The sequence below is a fragment of the Pygocentrus nattereri genome, chromosome 17, assembly GCF_015220715.1.
Source record: "Pygocentrus nattereri isolate fPygNat1 chromosome 17, fPygNat1.pri, whole genome shotgun sequence".
Lineage (NCBI taxonomy): Eukaryota > Metazoa > Chordata > Actinopteri > Characiformes > Serrasalmidae > Pygocentrus > Pygocentrus nattereri.
In genome coordinates, this window is record NC_051227.1 from 26,058,464 (window position 1) to 26,077,878 (window position 19,415).

A 19,415-nucleotide genomic window follows, 5' to 3' on the forward strand; every position below is an offset into this window, starting at 1 on the left:
TCTCTCTCTCTCTCTCTCTCTCTCTCTCTCTCTCGCTCTCTCACTTGTACACTCGGTTGCTGGCTATGCACACCCTCCCTTTCTTTCTCTAGCCAGCCCCTCCCAGCCTACCTCTCCCTGCCTCCCTCGCTCTTTCTCTCCCCCTCCCTTCTTCCCTCCCTCCCTTCCTCTCTCTCCACAGAGAGACTGCAGGGCTCTAGCAGAGGCAACACAGAGGGAGGCCTGAGTCATAATGTGGATGGGAATGAGCTTTAAAATGCTTTTTTCTGTCTATTTGTGATGTTTTGTCCACTTCTGCTGGCCTTCCACTAATATGAATTAATATCCGCCTTCTGCGTAAAGCTGTGTAGAGAAACAGCTTAATAATGTGATCGTCCTCCTGCATGCACACTGGCTGTGCAAGGCTGCTCACAGGCTGATGGAGCTTTTATGTCATGTCAGCGGCCTGCAGAGCCAGAGCTCCACTGCATAGAGCAAATTGAGTATGGTCACATGATGTGTCAGCCAAATCAAGTCTCCACTGCAATTTCTGGCATTTCACTTTCATAATTCATACACATATACAGTTCTGTTTGGGACTTTTCTTGGCAGAATTATTCAACTTTTATTCTCTTTTTAGACAAAATGTGAAACAGTCAATTAGAAAAAAATACACATCATGGATGGTACATTGAGAACATATCATGCAGGATTTAAAAAATACTAATAAAATATGCATAATATACTATGTAACATTGGGATTACAGATAAGCCGACTAATACAGCCTAACATACAACCCCAATTCCAATGAAGTTGGGACGTTGTGTAAAACATAAATAAAAACAGAATATGATGATTTGCAAATCCTTTTCAACCTATATTCAATTGAATACACTACAAAGACAAGATATTTAATGTTCAAATGGATAAACTTTATTGTTTTTTGCAAATATCCTCATGCTTAACTCTTATGAAAACACTTCTCCTTTTTTCTCTAAACATGTCGTGATTGTAGCTGAAGAGTTCAATTTCTGTTTCATCAGATGACAGCACTTGTTTCCAAAATGGGCTCTGCCTTACCTACATGCTCAAAAGAGGTGCTTCTCTAAGAGTTCTGTAGTAAAGACAGTGGTTCTATATAGAGACATGAATACTCAAAGAACTGTTTGCATGCTTAAATGGAGAATGTGTTGTATATGGTTCTATATAGAGCCTTTTTGAAAATGAGACAAACTCAATGGTCTAAAACTACATTAAATGAAACGTGTCCTAGAGAATAATACATTTTTATACCAAAACATAAAAAATTATGCACAAAGGACTAAATTAGCACTAAAGAATTAAACAGTAAACAACAAAAGGCAATGAACTCTGTTAATACACACATAATCCATGTAACTGGGTGAGAAGGCAGGTAGACTTCAGATGGAGCTGAACCAGTCACTAATTCTGTTAACTAGGCTGATGTGTCCCAGTTGGATGTCCTGAAGAATTCAGATGTCAGACTGTCGGCAGTACATCACGGCCTCTTCCTGGAGCAGGACACGCATTATGCTTACCTGTCCCCACCTGACTTGGCAGGATCAGCATGGTTTCTTGTGAATAGATCAGGTCAAATGCCATTACTGCACGTAAAGCTGAAGCTAAAGTTAAAGCTGGTAAGCTGCAATAGCAGGACTGCTGAAGGCCAATGCTTATTTTTGGTAATAGTGACATTATTTTATATTTTTACACAACATGGAATCTGACGTGAAACTGAACCTCGTTTATGACAGCTTCTATATATTTTTGTATATGGTTGAAATGTTTCTGTCTTATGCAAATTTAGGGCACAGTTGGTCAAATTACATGTGTGTTTTATTTTCTACATGAAAATGTGGCCTGTGCAAAAGTTATGGCACATTTTATGTTTTGTGGGAGTTTCCAATATGTTAAATTCAATAGATAAATGGAAACTGTGAACTAAAATTTGCATAAAAGTTTGTTTCCTCTAAAGGATTAACTTTTTTCACTTAGAACATCAACAAATATGTAATTTAAACCTCTAGCATACAACTGTATAACCTAGGCACCAGAATGTTTTGATTGTTGATCTGTTGTTGTTGTTGTTGTTGTTGGAACTAATTGTTCATTCCTAAAATTTAAAGTATTTTTAGGGCAGAAAGATGTTTTGAGATGTTTTAAAGAAATGTTATTAAACAATAAATTGCAGCAGAAGGGTTTCATTTACAAAAAAAAAGAAATAAATTCCACTTTCACTTATTATTTCATGATATGTTTTGTTGGGAGTAGGCATTACACATAAAATAAATCTAAAACTATGTCTTCTCGCAAAATGTATAACATTGTAATTCTTTTTTTTTTACATTCTTTAAAAGTCAATTGACTTTGATTTTGGTGCAGCTGAGCAATTTAAACAAGAGTTGAAAAAGTTAAAAAAAAAATTAAAAAGCTAAAACAATTCAAGACCAACAAGACTAAATGAATAAGAGGCGTGCACAACATTTGAAATACAGCTCTTCAGATTATGAACATAAAATTACTTTAAAGAGCTAATCAAACGTGATTTGGATGAAATCATCCATACCTCTGATCATTAAAAATATTTATACCTTGCTACAAATAGTTTGACACCTTTAGGATATTAGCATTGCCTAAGATTCATACATGTATCTTCAACAAAATAGTTTTCATATTATTAAAACAATGCTTCCAAACTTTTGAATGGCAGTTCTTCTAGATCACAGCCTCAATACAGATATGTATAATATTACACATGGATAAACTCCCAAATAATGCAGAGCCATGTAGTCCAAAGGAAAAGGAAAGCTGTCTTTATGTGAAAACCTATTCTGCTCTGAACTTGTGTTTAATAGTGGCATTAATCAAAATACATTTCAGACAGTTGTGCTGTGTCAGTGTTGTGCATCACAAGCAAATCCAGTTTGTTGCTATGGAAAATGTCTATGACAAGGACTTTCGCCATTCATATGGATCCTATTTCACTGGATGCCTTGGTATATTATAAAATGCTGACATGTTCATAATGTTGATGCAAGACCATGAACTAATCCAAGCTCATTACTGTGAAAGAGATTATAAGGAGCGTAAAACAGAGGACAGGACAGGCAGAGCTCACAGGGGTAAACACGTCCACAGCTAAGTGTACACAAATAGCCTGGCCAATGACAGCTCTGCAAGGCTTGGGAGAGAACTAGGTAAGCTGCACAAGTTCACTCTGTTCTGCTGGACACAATACAATGAAAACAGATGATCATGTCTTCCTAATATACTTTACAGGGACTGAGGCAACCAAGAAGGTAAATTAAACGATTAGCACACAAACTCCACTGCCACATCTTTCTACAAGTTGACTAAAGTCAACTCAAGGCACTGGACCTCCTGCAAAAGACCAGAGGGAGGAAAGAGAGAAAGAGAGGGACCAGCAGGAAGTTTAAGCGGAGGATCCGGGGAGTCATGAGGACCGCCAGACGGGCCAGCACCGTGGAGGTGCCCTCATTTTTACGGCAGTTGGTGAGGGAGACTGAGAAGATGGTCACTTTCTTCTTCAGAGGAGGGCAGAGGGAAAGAGAAGCCAATGGCGACTCTGATTCCGAAGACGATAACAACAATCTAGAGGACATTCCTAGTCCTTACCTGGAGAGACCTATCCTACAGAAGCAGACAGCAGAGGGTGAGTCGAAGTGGGGCATTAGCTATGCCTTGGCCAGCATGCAGGGATGGCGTACTCAAATGGAGGACACACACACCTGCATGCCTGAGATGTCTGATGGGCTTCCAGACTGGAGTTACTTTGCCGTGTTTGATGGACATGCAGGATCCACTGTGGCTCAATACTGCTCTGCACACCTGCTGGATCATATCCTCAATACAGGTACATGTTGTATTATGCTTATAGCTGCACTGTCATAAAGAGTGGAAGAACCATTTAGCCTAGGATTGTATGATGACATCAGGATCATAGAGGAATCACATATATTGCATGAAGAAAGTATCAGAATGTGATATTCAGATTTAACTGATATTTCTAACTGATATTTGATGACATACATAATGCACTCTGGACGAGTAGAATGCTTAGGTGGGTTACTGTAGTACAATATCTGAATTTTATTCATTATACTGCATTTATGACTCAAGATACAAGATAAATCCATTTTATTAATGTTTATGCATCAACATCAGAAACAGCATCATCAGAAATGTACAGTGGTACACAAAAGCTTGTTTTGTTGACTTTCTAAGTGAAATTGTGTTAAAACATGCTCCACAAGAAAAAACACACTCCTGCACATTTCATATATATATATATATATATATATATATATATATATATATATATATATATATATATATAAAATGGCTTTTGCAAAAGTTACATCACATTTTATATATTTTTTTTGCTTTATTTACTTCCAATATGTTAACTCAGCAAATAAATAGAAATTGTGCCCTAAAGTTAACAGTGAAATGCCACATTTAAGTCTGTTCCCTGTAAAATATGTGTTAACTTATTTTCACTTGTTATCACTTATAATTGGCCAAGGGTGTTATAACTTTTGCATGCGACTGTACATGAAATGTGTCGGACATTGGCATCAGGCCACAGTTCTCATGGGGAAACAATCTTTATGCAATGCAAAAGTCTACTTAAAGGACTCTTTATAGTAATAAATAGTTCTCCAATCTACAAGATCTCCTCAAAGGTGAGATAATGTAATATTTTCTAGAACCTCATATCATTCATATCAGTCCTAATTAGAAAAACAACCTTTATCTCAGTAAAAACCTTACAGAAATTATATCTGTTAACAACACATTCTCCAAACACAAGTGCAAAAAGGGAGTCATGTAACTTGCCAAAGAAAACACCTGAAATTCGGTGGAGGGGCAAAAATAACCAAACCTACAGGTCATTGACCCTCAATCTTATTTCCACTGGAAACGAGGGAGGATTTGTCCCTGCAGCCTTGAGCATGGATATGAGCAATGTAGCAAACCTACCAAAGCTTCATACCAGAACTTCTAAAACACAGCATCATTAAATTTAATCAGATGGCTTGAGACTAAAAAAATCAATTCCTATGGTAAAATAATAATTTAGACACTAATCCTTAACTGTATTGCATAAAACTATTGAACCATGAGAGGTAACACTTAATTGAATATAAATGTAATATAATTGAACACATCTGGAAATGGAAACATTTAATCACTCCCTTTTTGGTCAAATTTCCCCCAAACAGGCCTCTGTCACTCTACCTAAGAATCTGAAAAGATTTTAAGCGTCTCTCTCCTCCTCTAGGGGCCATGACAGCAGAGGAAGACGTGGAGCGAGTGAAGGAAGCTGTCCGGGATGGCTTCTTGAGCATCGACCGCCACATGCATAACCTGTCCCAGAGTGAAGGTTGGGATCGCAGTGGCTCCACAGCAGCATCAGTTATTATCTCCCCGCGCAACATCTACTTCATCAACTGTGGTGACTCCCGGACTTTCTTGTGTCGAGATGGTCAGGTGGTCTTTTACACAGAGGACCACAAGCCCTGCAACCCGCGGGAGAAGGAGCGCATCCAGAATGCAGGAGGGTCAGTCACGCTGCAGAGGGTCAATGGCTCGCTAGCTGTGTCCCGTGCCCTCGGGGACTTCACCTTCAAGGAGGTGGAATGGAGAACACAGACAGAGCAGCTGGTGTCACCAGAACCAGAGGTGTATGAGCTGGAGCGCTCACCATACGACGAATTCCTGGTACTGGCCTGCGATGGGGTTTGGGACGCTATTAGCAATGAGGAGCTATGTGCCTTCGTGAGGGACCGTCTACAAGTATGCAATGACTTGAGGGAAGTCTGCACCCAGGTCATTGACCTCTGTCTCTATAAGGTTAGAGTCCCAGCACCAGCATAGCCTTTGGGCCATGAGCAATGAAACTTGCACAGCTGTGGAGGCTATATGCATGCGCAATATTTTTTTTTAAAGTTGAGGCAGCACACAAAAACAAAGGGTAGGAAGCAAATCTAAGGAAATATTCTGTCTAAACTGTTGGATTAGCTTTGTTTGCTTTAGCACCATGTATGTGTTCTTCTGCTTAACATGATCTACACTGTCCAGTGAAAGAAAAAGATTCTTCTTAGTCTGAGGGTGTCAGACTGAAATGTTTTGCTCTCATGTTTTGTGGTGGTTACACAAAGCTGTCTAACTTATTAGATAACATTTCCTCGTCATATGCTGACATAAGGAAGATTAGATCAGCACATAATACCTGCACCACGACCTGTTCCCAAAGAAGACACTCTGCTTCTGTAAATAGCAGGATTAAATGATAGGGAGGGAGGAGTGTGAGAGAGAGATGGGATTAAGATAGCAGTCATCTCGGATTCTAAAGCTTGAGGGAATTCGGTAGTTAACAATCCTTTGTTAATGCTTCTATAACATCAGAAATCATTTCACCTCAAGGCCTAATTTTATGTACTCATTGATACTACAATGCAGTTTCCCTATCTTGCATTTCTGTATTCGTCTGTGACAACATATTTATTAACATCCCTGGCATCTCTGGACAAATTACAAGTGACCGCATCTACAGAGAACACACATCTGCACATTTTAATGTACAGTGTTTCTTTGCTGAAATGAACATACTGGAACATAAAATGTGGCTTGTGAAAAGGCATGACACATTTTCTATTCTATGTTTTTATTTTTTCTTGAAATTGCCGAAAAATGCAATAGTGAATTTGTCTGTAGAGTGTTTTTCACTTAGATAGTCAACAAAACACATGATGTGCCATGTAATTTGTTCAAATTCTTGCATTCAACTGTACATAAAACAAACACAGTACAAAAAGTCAGAAATCAGCATGTTCTTGACCATGACCTCATGTCATGATTTAAAGCCCTGCTCTGATAATACAGTATTGTACAGTCTTGTGTCATTTCTGACATGATCAGTAATTGGATATTTTTGTTTTAGAACCCACTTTTTTGTGTCAGATAAGCTGCAACTGAACGATTCTAAAGGGTCTACAAACCTCAGCCTAGCACGGCTAACTAGAGACCATTGTCTGTGTAAAAGCTCACCTTTATTCGTATCTTGCAGGGAAGCCTGGACAACATGAGCATCATCATCGTCTGCTTCAGTGGTGCCCCCCAGGTGTCTCCTGCAGCACTGCAGCAAGAAACAGAGCTTGAACACCTAATAGATCTCAAAGTAGATGGTACATTTTTCCTTCAGGATGCACAGCCAACAAATGAAAAAACACAGTTCCCAACTTTACTGCATGTCAGTAATCCAAATTATCATCCTCAAACAGAAATCATTCAGGTGATCAGGTCAAAAGACGAGGAGCCTGATTTGCTGTATGTGATGAAGTTCATGGCCACAGAGGACATCCCTGGACTTCCACCAGGAGGTGGCATCACAAGCAAGTAAGAAGCTGGATGATTTCTGTAGCCTACATGGACTACCAGTGCCTAAACCTAAATTAAGATAAGCAACAATTTATTTTCATTTTTTTTTCTCCATTGCAGGAGAGACTGCATAATTACTGCATACCAGAAATATGCAGCAGCATTCAGAAGTATTGAGCCAATGGTATGTATTCACTTTCTACTTAAACCTCTGAATTGAGCCAAACACTACAACTCCTTGGTATAAGTCAGTTGTCACTTATAGAATGATCGACAGAGCTGTAGATGATTCTGTAATGACTGAGAAAGCTGTATAACATCACGAATGAAGTTATAATACAATCCCATTTCCAAAAAACGTAGATTGTGCAAAATGTAAATAAAAACAGAATGCAATGATGTGCAAATCATCTAAACCCTGCATTTAATTGAAAATAGTACAAAGACTACAAATCAAATGTTAAAACAGAGAAATTGTATTATTTTGTTTTAAATATATGCCTATTTTGAATGTGATGCCAGCAACACATTCCAAAATAGTTGGGATAGGAGCATGTTTGCCACTGTGTTCGAACACCTCTTCTTTTAACACATTCTGTAAGCATTTAGGAACTTAGGAGACCAGTTGCTGTAGTTTTGAAAGTGAAATGTTTTCCTGTTCTTGCTTGATGTAGGATTTCATCTGCTTTTGTCATGTATTTCATTTCTTAATGCACCACATGTTCAGCAGTGATAAGTCTGGACTGCAGACTCTTTTAATATGCAGCCATGCTGCTGTAATACATACAGAATGTGGTTTGTCATGGTCTTGCTGAAATAAGCAAATCCTTACCTGAAAAAGATGTCTGGATGGCAGCGTTGTTGCCAAAACATGTATATATTGTTCAGCATTAATGGTGCCTTCCCAGATGTGCTCGTCACCCATGTCATGTGCACTGATACGCCCCGTGCCATCATGAATACTAGCTTTAGAACGGTGTACTAATAACAAGCTGAACGGTCTTCATCCCTTTAGACACAGTGTCCATGATTTCCAAAAATAATTTCTCATTTTGATTTGTTGGACCACAGAATGTATTTCCACTTCCACTCAGACCAATTTAAATGAGCTCGGGCCCAGAGAAGGTGGCAGCATTTCTGGGCTTATATTTTTGAAAACCAATAACATTTCTCAGTTTCAACATTTGATATATTGTCCTTGTACTGTTCTCATTTAAATATATGGTTTAAATGAATTGCACATCATTTGAATATGTTTTTATTTACATTTTGCATTAACATCCCAACTTTTTGGAAATGGGCTTGTATTTACATTTTGCACAGTGCTTCAACTTTTTTGGAAATAAGGTTGTAGAATTAACTGTATTTAAATATGGTGATCAAATCTTAAGGTAAATAACAATAAGAAACTATCACAAGCAAGCAATTACAGTATAATGTTTATCACTTAGTAATGTCTTGATTCTTGATATTCACAAAAACATGTTGTTATTTTATTGAAAAAAAAAACATTTTAGATACCTTTTGGGGTCTAGCCCATAGTACCCAATCCAGTAGTATTCCAATCTACACTGTAGAAGTTATTTAGTACAGTAGTTGTTAATATGGCAGATGATTTCTCACTTTTGAACAGTAATGTATCTCTATTACCTGTATAACCAGTTTTATGGAGATGTAGACAACAAACAATCTGAGGACACTAAAGTCAAACTACTTGGGTTTGGGTTGAGATCTTATTTGACTTTTTATCATTCTAGGATATTGGCAGCTCAGAAGATTCCAACTAGTGGTGGTCACCTTGGAAATAGCATCACAAGCCTTCCATTCACAGTGGCAACGCCACTCCTCACTTTGTGTAAACTCTTCACTGGTCAGATTTCAATCTATGCAAAGCTCTGTGAAGTCAAATAATTATATTCATCACTGTGAAACCCGGTACTCGATGTGGAGAATCAGTACAGATATTATTGTCAGCTGTGATGTAGAAGAGAAGGCATTTCTGTGCACCATCTCAGAACCTCTGACCTGAGGAACAGTGAGTGCCTGGCTAGACCACAGATTCTACCCACAATACTGCATCTACAGCTGCCACCTGCAGTCCATTTCTTTTTTGCAAGTAAATGATAAACAGATACTCTCCATCATCTGCAAGAGACTTGCATGGGCTTCCAATTGAAGGATAAGAAATATTTTCTTTATTTTCTTTAATAGGATGTTAACTGATTAATTAAAAGCAATTTAAAATTTTATATATAACATGGTTATATTAGCACAGCTCACTTTATCACTTTTCCAAGGAAAACTGTACTTCCTGTTGTTCCTTCAACATAAATATAGATACCCCAAATCATATATTGGTAAGTATATTGCTAGCCTGCTGTATTATCACCAAGAAGCTCAGAAAAATAGCAATAGGCTCTGTCACTTACAGCCATCATGTTCCCCTCCGTGGTTAAAATTACATTTGTTTAATTGACTCCCTTTTAAAAGGCTGCCTTACTAAGCTTATAATAGATCATTATTTCAGAGGCCCGCCGCTACTGAAGTGTCAGTCATATTAGAGCAGCTAAAGTAACTAGAACTGGGGCTGAGAACCCCTTCTTTAAAATGTGTAACATAAACACTTCTAATAGCACATGTGCCTGCCAGTCTGTGACATCTGCTGACCTCAGCTAAGGTGCTACTCATTCTCAAAAAACTGCTACCCAGTATCTGAGCTTCATAGGAGGGTGGTAAACTATTTACTCAGTTTCATGTACTTAAGCAAATTTTGAACTGATTTGTACTTTCCTGTTTTCAAAATGTGAGACTTTTACTCATATTCAAGTACACCTGTGAAGAATTTAATATACATTGTATTCTAAGTTGGTTTTTAAGTTGTTTTATGGAAGGTGTAGGCTTAGGCCGCTCTACCCACCACTGCTTACCTTATTTTATATTTTTTTCTCTTCAAATCTGTACCCCGATTCTGATTCCTGTTTTATATTTAATTTAAATTTATTTGAATTACTGTTCATTTTTAAATAATTCTTTAATAATGGTTATAGAATGATTTTGTTTTTAAAAACATGATCCTCTTACATGCATTTTGTCACTGTTCTGAAAATGTATGAAAAATTGCACAAAACTATATGTAAAAACTGTTTTCTATGTCTATGTACAATTCATATCATAGTTTTGTGTCAGTGTTTGTTAATGGGTGATTAGCTCTTAACATAATTAGATACTGATTAAAACAAAGTGTATAATCAATAAAATAATAGACTTTGCATTAATGACATTTACATGACCAGATGTGGATGTAATTTGTTAAATTTACTCAGTTACATGTGCTTCAGTAAAATATTGAATACTGTCCTGAATATACTCAAATAATAATACTTTTGCTTATACTCAAGTGGTTGGGATAGTGTAGTGGTTAACACCTCTGCCTTCTACACTGTAGACTGGGTTCAATCCCCACCTGGGCAAACACCCTACACTATACCAATAAGAGTCATTGGGCAAGACTCCTAACACCTCCTTGGCCTACCTATGTAAAAATAAGCGAATTGTAAGTCGCTCTGGATAAAAGCGTCAGCCAAATGCTATAAATGTAAGTATATTACTGAGTAAAGAAATCTACTGTTAATTTAGTTACATTTAAGTCATTCATATTTAGTCACTAATTCCTTTTTTGGTGTTTACTGTCATTATGTCTTGTTGGTGACAACATCTGTACTGTTTTGATATTGGACAGACCTCTGAGTTTAGCATTAGCATTTTATTTTACACCAAAAGAATCCCATGAGGAGAGGAAAAGAGTCTAACAGCCTTCACTTCCTAGGCTGATAGTCGCTGGATTGACTAAGTAGTCCCCAACAAGATGTACTGTTGACAGAAGCACATGGAAATCAAATGTGTTCTATACAGAACCATGAACACTCAAAGAACCCTTTGCATGCTTAAAGGTTCTTCGCATGGTGAAAGGGTTCTTCAATTTGTTGGAGAAGGTGCTGTAAAAAGTCTTTTGAGGGTTTGTCATAGAAGCGTTTTCTATTGCTACAAACTTGACATCGTAACAATAACAGAACCCTTTTGATGCTATATTTTCAATTTTTCTAAAAGATTCTATATAGAACCATCTACAGCACATTCTTCATGAATCTGAAGAATGCTTTCACCATGCAAAAAAACATTTAAGTTTGCAAGTGGTTCTATATATCTTTGGTTCTAAATAGAACCATTGCCTTATAACCCCCAAAGAACCATGATGTATAAGTGGAATATGATAGAATAAACTGCATTACCAGGACATGCAAATAGATCCATGGGTGGAATTAATAATAATAATAATAATAATAATAATAATAATAATAATAAAGCTGACACAGCAATTTAGAATGAGTTAGACAATTCAATTAATCTGTTCCTGGAAAGGTTTGTGATGCACAGGAAGTTACAAGTGAAGTGCCAGGAGGCTGCAGTATGCAATATGTACAGAATGTGTTGCTTAAGTGTGGAATGTCATACCACCTCTATACTAATTACTCAGTCATGTCTTTGGAGGGCGCTTTTTTCATTTGTACTGGAAAAAAAGAAGGAAAAACACAAATAGAGGCACACAGTAAGCACAGTGGCACTTGGCTTAGAAGAAGCAACATAAACAGGACACTGCAAAGAAGCTCTACTGAGGTAAGCCATCAGCATGACAGCACAAGCAAGCCTTGTTCCTCTATCACTCAGGAAAAGTGCTACTTATTGCTTTAATTTGTCAAGACTACAGTTTTGTTTAAGGTTTTAAATTGACATGCTCATAAAATGACAATTTCAATCTAAATTAGTATATAAATAGGACTAATAAATGCAGCCATTTCTTATGACATCAACAAATGTTGTTAAACAAGATTCCTTGTTTAGTAGCTTTGCAAGTAGTTTCATTGCTGTCTTTATACCGTTTTTTGATGTACTGCAAAAAGATTTCCTGCTTTAACATAAAAAAGTAAGCAATCCCAAAACTTCACTAAATGATAACAGGCTTACTGTTTCTGTCTACTTCTTACTTGAAGTGAAATAAAATCTAAATATTACTGCCTTCTTTTTAATAGAAATATTGAGTCTTTTATTTAGCATTTTCATATTGATTGTTGTCTAGTTTTTTACAGCTTACAGTTTGGGCCACTCTGAAATCTCACAAGCAAAGAAACATGCTTCTATTGTTAGCTAGATAACACTGGCTTGAATTTCTGAATTGTGTTTTTTTATTGCCTAAATATTTATTTACTCTATCCTTAATATTGTAGTTACTTGTGTCCTTTTTTACATTTATCTATTTACAAGGCGGGGAGCACTGTGCAAAAATTAAAAGTCAGGTCAACTTGAAATTTTGATTCTCTTTTATTAATTTTTGCATAATTTAATTAAAGGTAAATCAAGTCTACAAAATGCCTCATAGGCACTCATAGGCAAAAGTTTCAACAACCTGGCACAATGACATGCTTTGTTCATTTTTAAAGTGAAAAATAAGTTTACACTTCACTTCTAAGTAACATACTTAAAATGACCCTTTATTGTTTTTAGTGCAAAAATCAAATTTTTTTTGCTGAGTTCAAAACATTGGAAAATGCAAAATAAAGTATAAAATGTACCATGACTTTTGCACAGGCTGAATGTAATGTTTTGTTTTTCCCAATATGTAGCATAGCATAAAAACAGGAATTGCGCATGGTAAACGGGTTCTTCAAATTGATGGAGAAGGTGCTGTAAAAAGTCTTATGAGGGTTTGTCACAGAAGTGTTTTCAATTGCTACAAGCTTGACATTGTAACAATAGCAGAACCCTTTTGATGCTATATTTTCAATTTTTCTAAAAGATTCTATATAGAACCATCTACAGCACATTCTTCATGAATCTGAAGAATGCTTTCACCATGCACAGAACCATTTAAGCCTGTAAGTGGTTCTTTATATGTTTGGTGCTGAATAGAACCATCATGTTTAAGTGTAATATGATAGAATATATTGCATTATCAGGACATGCAAATAGATCCATGAACCTGGGTGTACATAAAGTATTTAATGTACCATGACTTTTGCACAGGCCAAATGTAATGTTTTATTTTTCCCAATATGTAGTATAGCATAAAAACAGTAATTGCACATTAAAACGTGAAAAAATGTGTTCTGTGTAAACATTTTTTTCACTTACAAAATCAACAAAACATTTCAATCGACCAGGGGTGTCTAAACTTTTGCATGTTACTGTAATATGAATTTCTTAACTTTTTACTGGGTTTTTATTTAATTTCTCCCTCTAATTTAGTCACTGCTAGTTTTCACCCACAAAATTATCTAATTTATTTTCTTTATATTTCATTTATTTATTTATTTATTAGAGTGAGAAGAAACTGCTCCTTTTGAACTGGCATGTTGTTTTAGTTGATCTATCATGTGAATGTATCTGTACTCTGTACGCCACTAGATCAGAGTTGACTCTCTGGAACTCATCATGAAATCTCTCTGTGTATCTGTATGTCTAAGTAAAACAGAATGCCTTTGAAGATGAATGGAGACTCAGACTATGGCAGTATGTTGGGCCCGGGGCTCAGCCTGTCAGGCAGTCTGGGGGGCTCAGAGACCCTCCCTCTACTAATTCCAGAAGCTGTCACAGATCTAAACACCTGGAAACCCATGAACAGAGAACAGCTGGAGGCCGTCGCTGGAGGACCAGGCTGGAGAAAGTTCCGCTCTCGTCTGGTTCTGCTTATCTGGCTGGGGTGGCTGACCATGCTAGGCACTGCCATTATGGTGATCGTTCAGAGCCCACGGCCAGTGGCTACTCCACTGCATTGGTGGCAGAAAGAGATATTTTACCGGCTGCAGCCAGCTCTATTTCTGGATGTAGACAATACAGAGTTCAGTGCTATTAGCAGTGAGTAGCTGCAATACTAACTGAATAAAATCCAAATAAAATATTTACAGCATTTAACCAAATGTTCAAAAATTGGGCCTTTTGAAGAAGGAAAAAATTGTTGCTAACTTTTAAGATCATTCATGATTTTTGGCTTTAATAAGCCCAGACAGTTTAATCAGTAATGATTAATGTTAAAATTTCATACTGTTAGTATCACATGACATTATTTGTGAACAATAATCATGATTTTCTCCTATTCAGAGGTATCAGACAGCCTTGCCTACATCCAGTTTCTGGGGGTTAGAGTAATGATTTTGGAGGGTTTGTTCAGGCATGATGTTTCTCCACCCAACCTGACTGAGATTGACCAGCGACTGGGCACTTTACCACAGTTCCACCAGCTCATCATAGACAGCCAAAAAGCAGGTAGGGGTTTGTCTGGATTGACTGGAGAGCTTCATCGCTCCTGTATACACACTGTACGCATTGCTTTGCCATGCTTCATTTACTGATGATTGATTTGTATGTGACTGTCACAAAGTAACATTTCAGTGAAAAGAGCTGTAGTGGCCAGTCTGTTTATTCCCTGTGTCATTTTTTAAAATAGTCTGTTTCATATTGATTTAACAAAAAGAAACGGTCCAAAATGTTTATTTGAAATGATGCAAAGGAACTTCTGTTTTTTTCCTTAAGGAACCTTTTTAATTCTTTAAGATACAATTTTTTAAATGAGATGTGCATGTGTGAGTAACAAGTTTGGTGAACCTCTATTTAATGTAAAGATTCTGTACCAATGACATTTTTAGCACCATGCATCTATGCTTAGGAACCATTTAGGTTCAAACGAAGGTTAGTTTTGATAGGAAGTACAGAATGAAGTGGTATAAGTGTGAAGTTGGTAAAACCTTAGCAGGATTTCTAGTTGATAGCATTTGAGAACTCATAAGAGATTAATTACACAGTACCTGAACCATAAAACAACATTTGTGTCTGTACAGAATTAGCAAAAATTATTTGTACAATCCAGGTGTAAGAATCATTCTGGACCTCTGCAACCTGGATCTGCTTGAAGGACCTGAGTTCTATAACAAGACGGAGATGTTATTTGATTCAGCTGTTCATGTCCAGGTAAAATCATCTTCAAACTCTAAAATCAATCACCTTTTGCTGTGTGATCACTAGTACCAAATCTGTTGCAGATCCATTCAGACTACTCCACTATCTTACACTGTACGATTTCTTGTCTAGGACTCACTAAGGTACTGGCTTGAGTTGGGGGTGTCAGGATTTGGAATCTGTGATACAGACTCTGCCTTTTCTGAAAAGGTAAAGCTGTCCTGATGATGCATTTAAAGTGGTGATATAATGTTTTGAACCAATCCTGCATTACAAAAAGGAAGACTCTGGTAAAAAGGAAGACTTTACTATGTTTGAAAATGGTTCAGAATAAAAGTTATTATATGTTTATGACTTTTAGACACTGACAGAATGGAGAGGACTTGTTGAAGAGTTCAGCATTGAGTACAATGAAAGGTATTCTACAACTCTAATATAGCTCTAATACACACACACACACACACACACACACACACACACACACACACACACACACAAACACACACACACACACACACACACACACACACACACACACTTCATTTTCATTCTGGGTTGCAGGAGCTCTAATATAATATAATATAATATAATATAATATAATATAATATAATATAATATAATATAATATAATATAATATAATGTGTTGCTGTTGGGACAAAACCTCATCTCAGAATTTTACATGAGGAAGGAAAGGAAAAGGAAACAAAAGAAGGACAAGGAAAACGAAAAGTCTTAACTGGTAATGTAAGTTTTGATTGATCTATTCATCATAAACATTTTTTCATATTGAAAAGATATGTAAAAATATAAAGCAATGAAAAAAGTTCCAGTAGCACCAATAAGTATAAGCACCTCCGGTCAAATGACATCTTTTGTTGTCTAGTTGAAGTGAACACACCCTCTACAGGGAATACATGTCAATAAACCATTTGCTGTTAATATCACTGTACAATTTGTATTTAAATACTGCGTTTAACATATTGTGCCATAACTTTTGCACATGCAACATGTTTTTTTCCAGTATGTTAAATTCAGCAGGTGAACAGTGATGGTTCATTAAAATATGTATATATTATCTGGAGATGATGTGTTTACTCATCAACAAAACATGTCATTTTAAGGGCTACCCAAACTTATACCTGTGACTGATAGAGGTGTAAAGAGATGTAAAGACCTATGAATCCTGGTCAATCTGGTCTTAGCAATGCAACTGCATATTTTAGAGTTGATGAGTAAAATGTGTACTCCTTTTTGGCCAAAATAAAATCAGGCTGTTTTCCAATGTAACAAAACATTTTGTTTATATTTCACTAATGTGTGTTCTATGTGTTAAATAAATGTATAAACACTCAAACAAACCAAAATAATCAAATTGAGATCAGAGATTTATTGACTAACCATTATTATTATTATTATTATTATTATTATAAGTCAAAGTCCTAAAAACTAGAACAATGAGACAGGATACAGTCTGCAGTACACCACACAGATGTGCAGCAGTAAGTATGTGTGTTATTTTGTAGGATTGTGATGGTGAAGCAAACAGGTGATTCCTCCTCACCACTCAACACGTCTAGGCTAACAGTGAACAGCTCTCTGGTGGATCTGGTCTCAAAGTCTCTGCTCCCCTCATCTTTCCACCAGTTATCTGCAGCTGAGCTAGCTAAAGCCATGGAAAGCAGGCTAAAGACTCTGCAGGGAGAATGGCCAAGCTGGACAGTAAGTGAATATCTTTCTTTATAAATCACAGGAATTTCTCTAGGAAAAACTCCTGTTCTCTTCATTTACTCTCAATCTAGAACAAATAAACAAACAAAGAAACAAAAAACTTGTTGGAGTTTCTGTCAATCTTTGTGTACATCTTTAACATTAAAGGCATCATAGCATCTTTTTAAGATAAAGAAGTCCTTTTATTAGAAATTAGAAATAAATGCCTTTCCTGCAACTTTTTGTGCACAGTTTCTATTTATTTGCTGGGTTTAACATAGTAAAACTTTGATGATGAGAAGAAGAAAATGTAACCAATTTCTAAAACTGAACTTTGTAGGTATGGAAAATATCCCAGCAAATTTCTTTGAAAAACTGGAAGCAAGTCCATGGAAAAGAATAGAAGTCATAATAATTGCATGGTCAAGAAATACTGTAAAATATAACATAATATCTATATATTAAATTTATGTATTCTGCTTTTTGTCCTGACGCTGAAAAATAATTAACTTGTACAAAATGGAGATGATTGCACAACTTCTATTTATTAGGAGCTGCTGTAAGAACCTTGTATCTCAATGTTTCAGCTTTTGACATAATTTGAAAATCTCATTTCTCATTTCATCACATCTCTTTTTTGATGAATTGACCAAAATAAATTACCCAAAATAACTTGGCAAAAAGTCTGGTTCCACTGACGTACATTAAAAGTAACATTTGTTTTTTCCTTCTCCTGTAAATGACAAAAATGGAGGTACAAGGCTTTCTTCCAACAGCAGCGTTGTTTATAAGATATATAAAACAGTAACAACAGTAACAATTGTTGCATTGTGTTTGGCTCTTAGTGTAGGCAATGCAAGCTGAAATGTTTGTGACAGTACTTTTGAAAAATTGTTTAAGTTCTAGCAAGAAATTTGTTCAATGACAAGAGTATGATACTCTTACAGTGACTGGAGTGATTAGATGTATTTTGTATTATTTTTGTATTTTATATTTCTGTATATATTTATATTGTTCAGATTTTGTCGAGTAGTCCAGTCACTTGCATGTGATAATGTGTGTTGCAGGTGGACAGGCCTGTAGCATGGGAGCTACAGAAAGTCCTCATGGTTTTGATAATGACCTTACCGGGAACTCCAATTGTCAGATACGGTGATGAGATTAGCCAGTCTGTGGTAAGCAGAGTGCTTGAGTCAGCTGCCAACATGCACATGCTATCAGTGTAATCACTTAGAGTGTATCATAATATTATACAGCAAATACAAACATTGTAATATTAATATCAAGTCATTGATTTGTTTTTGTGTACAGAATGTTTCTGTATACTTGCCTACAGATGACCAAGCACATAAAGACACTATACAACAGGTGAGCAAGATCTTTTAAGGTTACTACTTATTTATTAAGCAATAATAACTTTTTCCATGCACAAATGTATGCAAATGCTTGGATATCCCTATTTGACTTACATATGTTGTTAATTTTCCAAGTGAAAATAAGTTAATAAGTGCTCTACAGTAAACAAATGAAAATATAGGATTTTTGTGCAGATTTCCAATATTTAAAATTCAGCCAATAAACAGCAAGTGTGCATTAAAAAGTATGTTTTCTATAATAATACATTGGGTGCCCCCAAACATTTGCATGTTCATGTGAGACTTTGTCTTTCTCTGACAGAATCGGATCAAATCGAGGCGCTCCACTTCGTTCTTCCAGTCGCTGAGTCGCACTCATTTTCGTGAAGAAGCGCTACTTTTTGGCACCTTTACCTTTCTCCCTTTCAACAGCTCTGCCCAATCTAACTCCTCGGCCACGCCCCCTCTAGCCTTCCTGCGCTCTTGGGGTTGCGTTCATGTTCTTGTGTTGTTTAACCTGGGTTCAGAACCTCAGTCACTGGACCCTAACTGGGCCCCCAGCCTCCCTAAAGAAGGAGTGTTTGTGACCAGCACGGGTCTGGACCGCCTTGGCGCTGTGTCCCTTCAGTCCATACAGCTCCACCCACACGAGGCAATTGTCATTAAACTGTTTGAGCCAGACAACTATTTCTGAGAGGATGCATGAAGCTCCAGTGAAGAAAGATGTGATGTCAGGAGATGCCGAAAATCAGAGTGGAACAGATCAGAGGTTTTTGAGAAAGAGTAATGCTACAACTGAACTCATAATCTTGAAAAAAGCAATGTGGTATGATTTATTTCTGTCTTTCTTCAACGTATGGAAGATAAAATACACTAATGAAATGAAATAAAAGCACAGTGACCTTCACAAATCATAAGCCCCATATCTGTTAGGGAAATG

General features: G+C 36.7%; 2 protein-coding genes across 2 annotated transcripts; both read left to right on the plus strand.

Moving 5' to 3' along the window:
• Positions 1-3,107: 3,107 nt before the first annotated feature.
• Positions 3,108-10,695, plus strand: ppm1na (protein phosphatase, Mg2+/Mn2+ dependent, 1Na (putative)). Its single transcript, XM_017696838.1, has 7 exons — positions 3,108-3,198; positions 3,281-3,875; positions 5,307-5,878; positions 7,095-7,212; positions 7,309-7,423; positions 7,526-7,589; positions 9,163-10,695. The coding sequence occupies exons 2-7, from the start codon at positions 3,458-3,460 to the stop codon at positions 9,190-9,192; spliced, it is 1,317 nt and encodes a 438-aa protein (XP_017552327.1). The 5' UTR covers positions 3,108-3,198; positions 3,281-3,457; the 3' UTR covers positions 9,193-10,695.
• Positions 10,696-13,932: 3,237 nt separating this feature from the next.
• Positions 13,933-19,169, plus strand: LOC108426886 (4F2 cell-surface antigen heavy chain). The gene is given in 8 exon segments (XM_037546444.1): positions 13,933-14,314; positions 14,558-14,722; positions 15,324-15,424; positions 15,545-15,622; positions 15,774-15,829; positions 16,937-17,132; positions 18,188-18,355; positions 18,798-19,169. Coding segments are annotated over 8 exon segments (1,518 nt in total).
• Positions 19,170-19,415: the final 246 nt, after the last annotated feature.

Bases quoted from the DNA above. Each gene is read 5' to 3' on its own strand.
- ppm1na (XM_017696838.1), top strand. From the start codon at position 3,458: ATGAGGACCGCCAGACGGGCCAGCACCGTGGAGGTGCCCTCATTTTTA. The intron at 5,879-7,094 runs GTTAGAGTCCCA...CGTATCTTGCAG, and splicing joins TTGACCTCTGTCTCTATAAG to GGAAGCCTGGACAACATGAG. The intron at 7,590-9,162 runs GTATGTATTCAC...TTATCATTCTAG, and splicing joins TCAGAAGTATTGAGCCAATG to GATATTGGCAGCTCAGAAGA.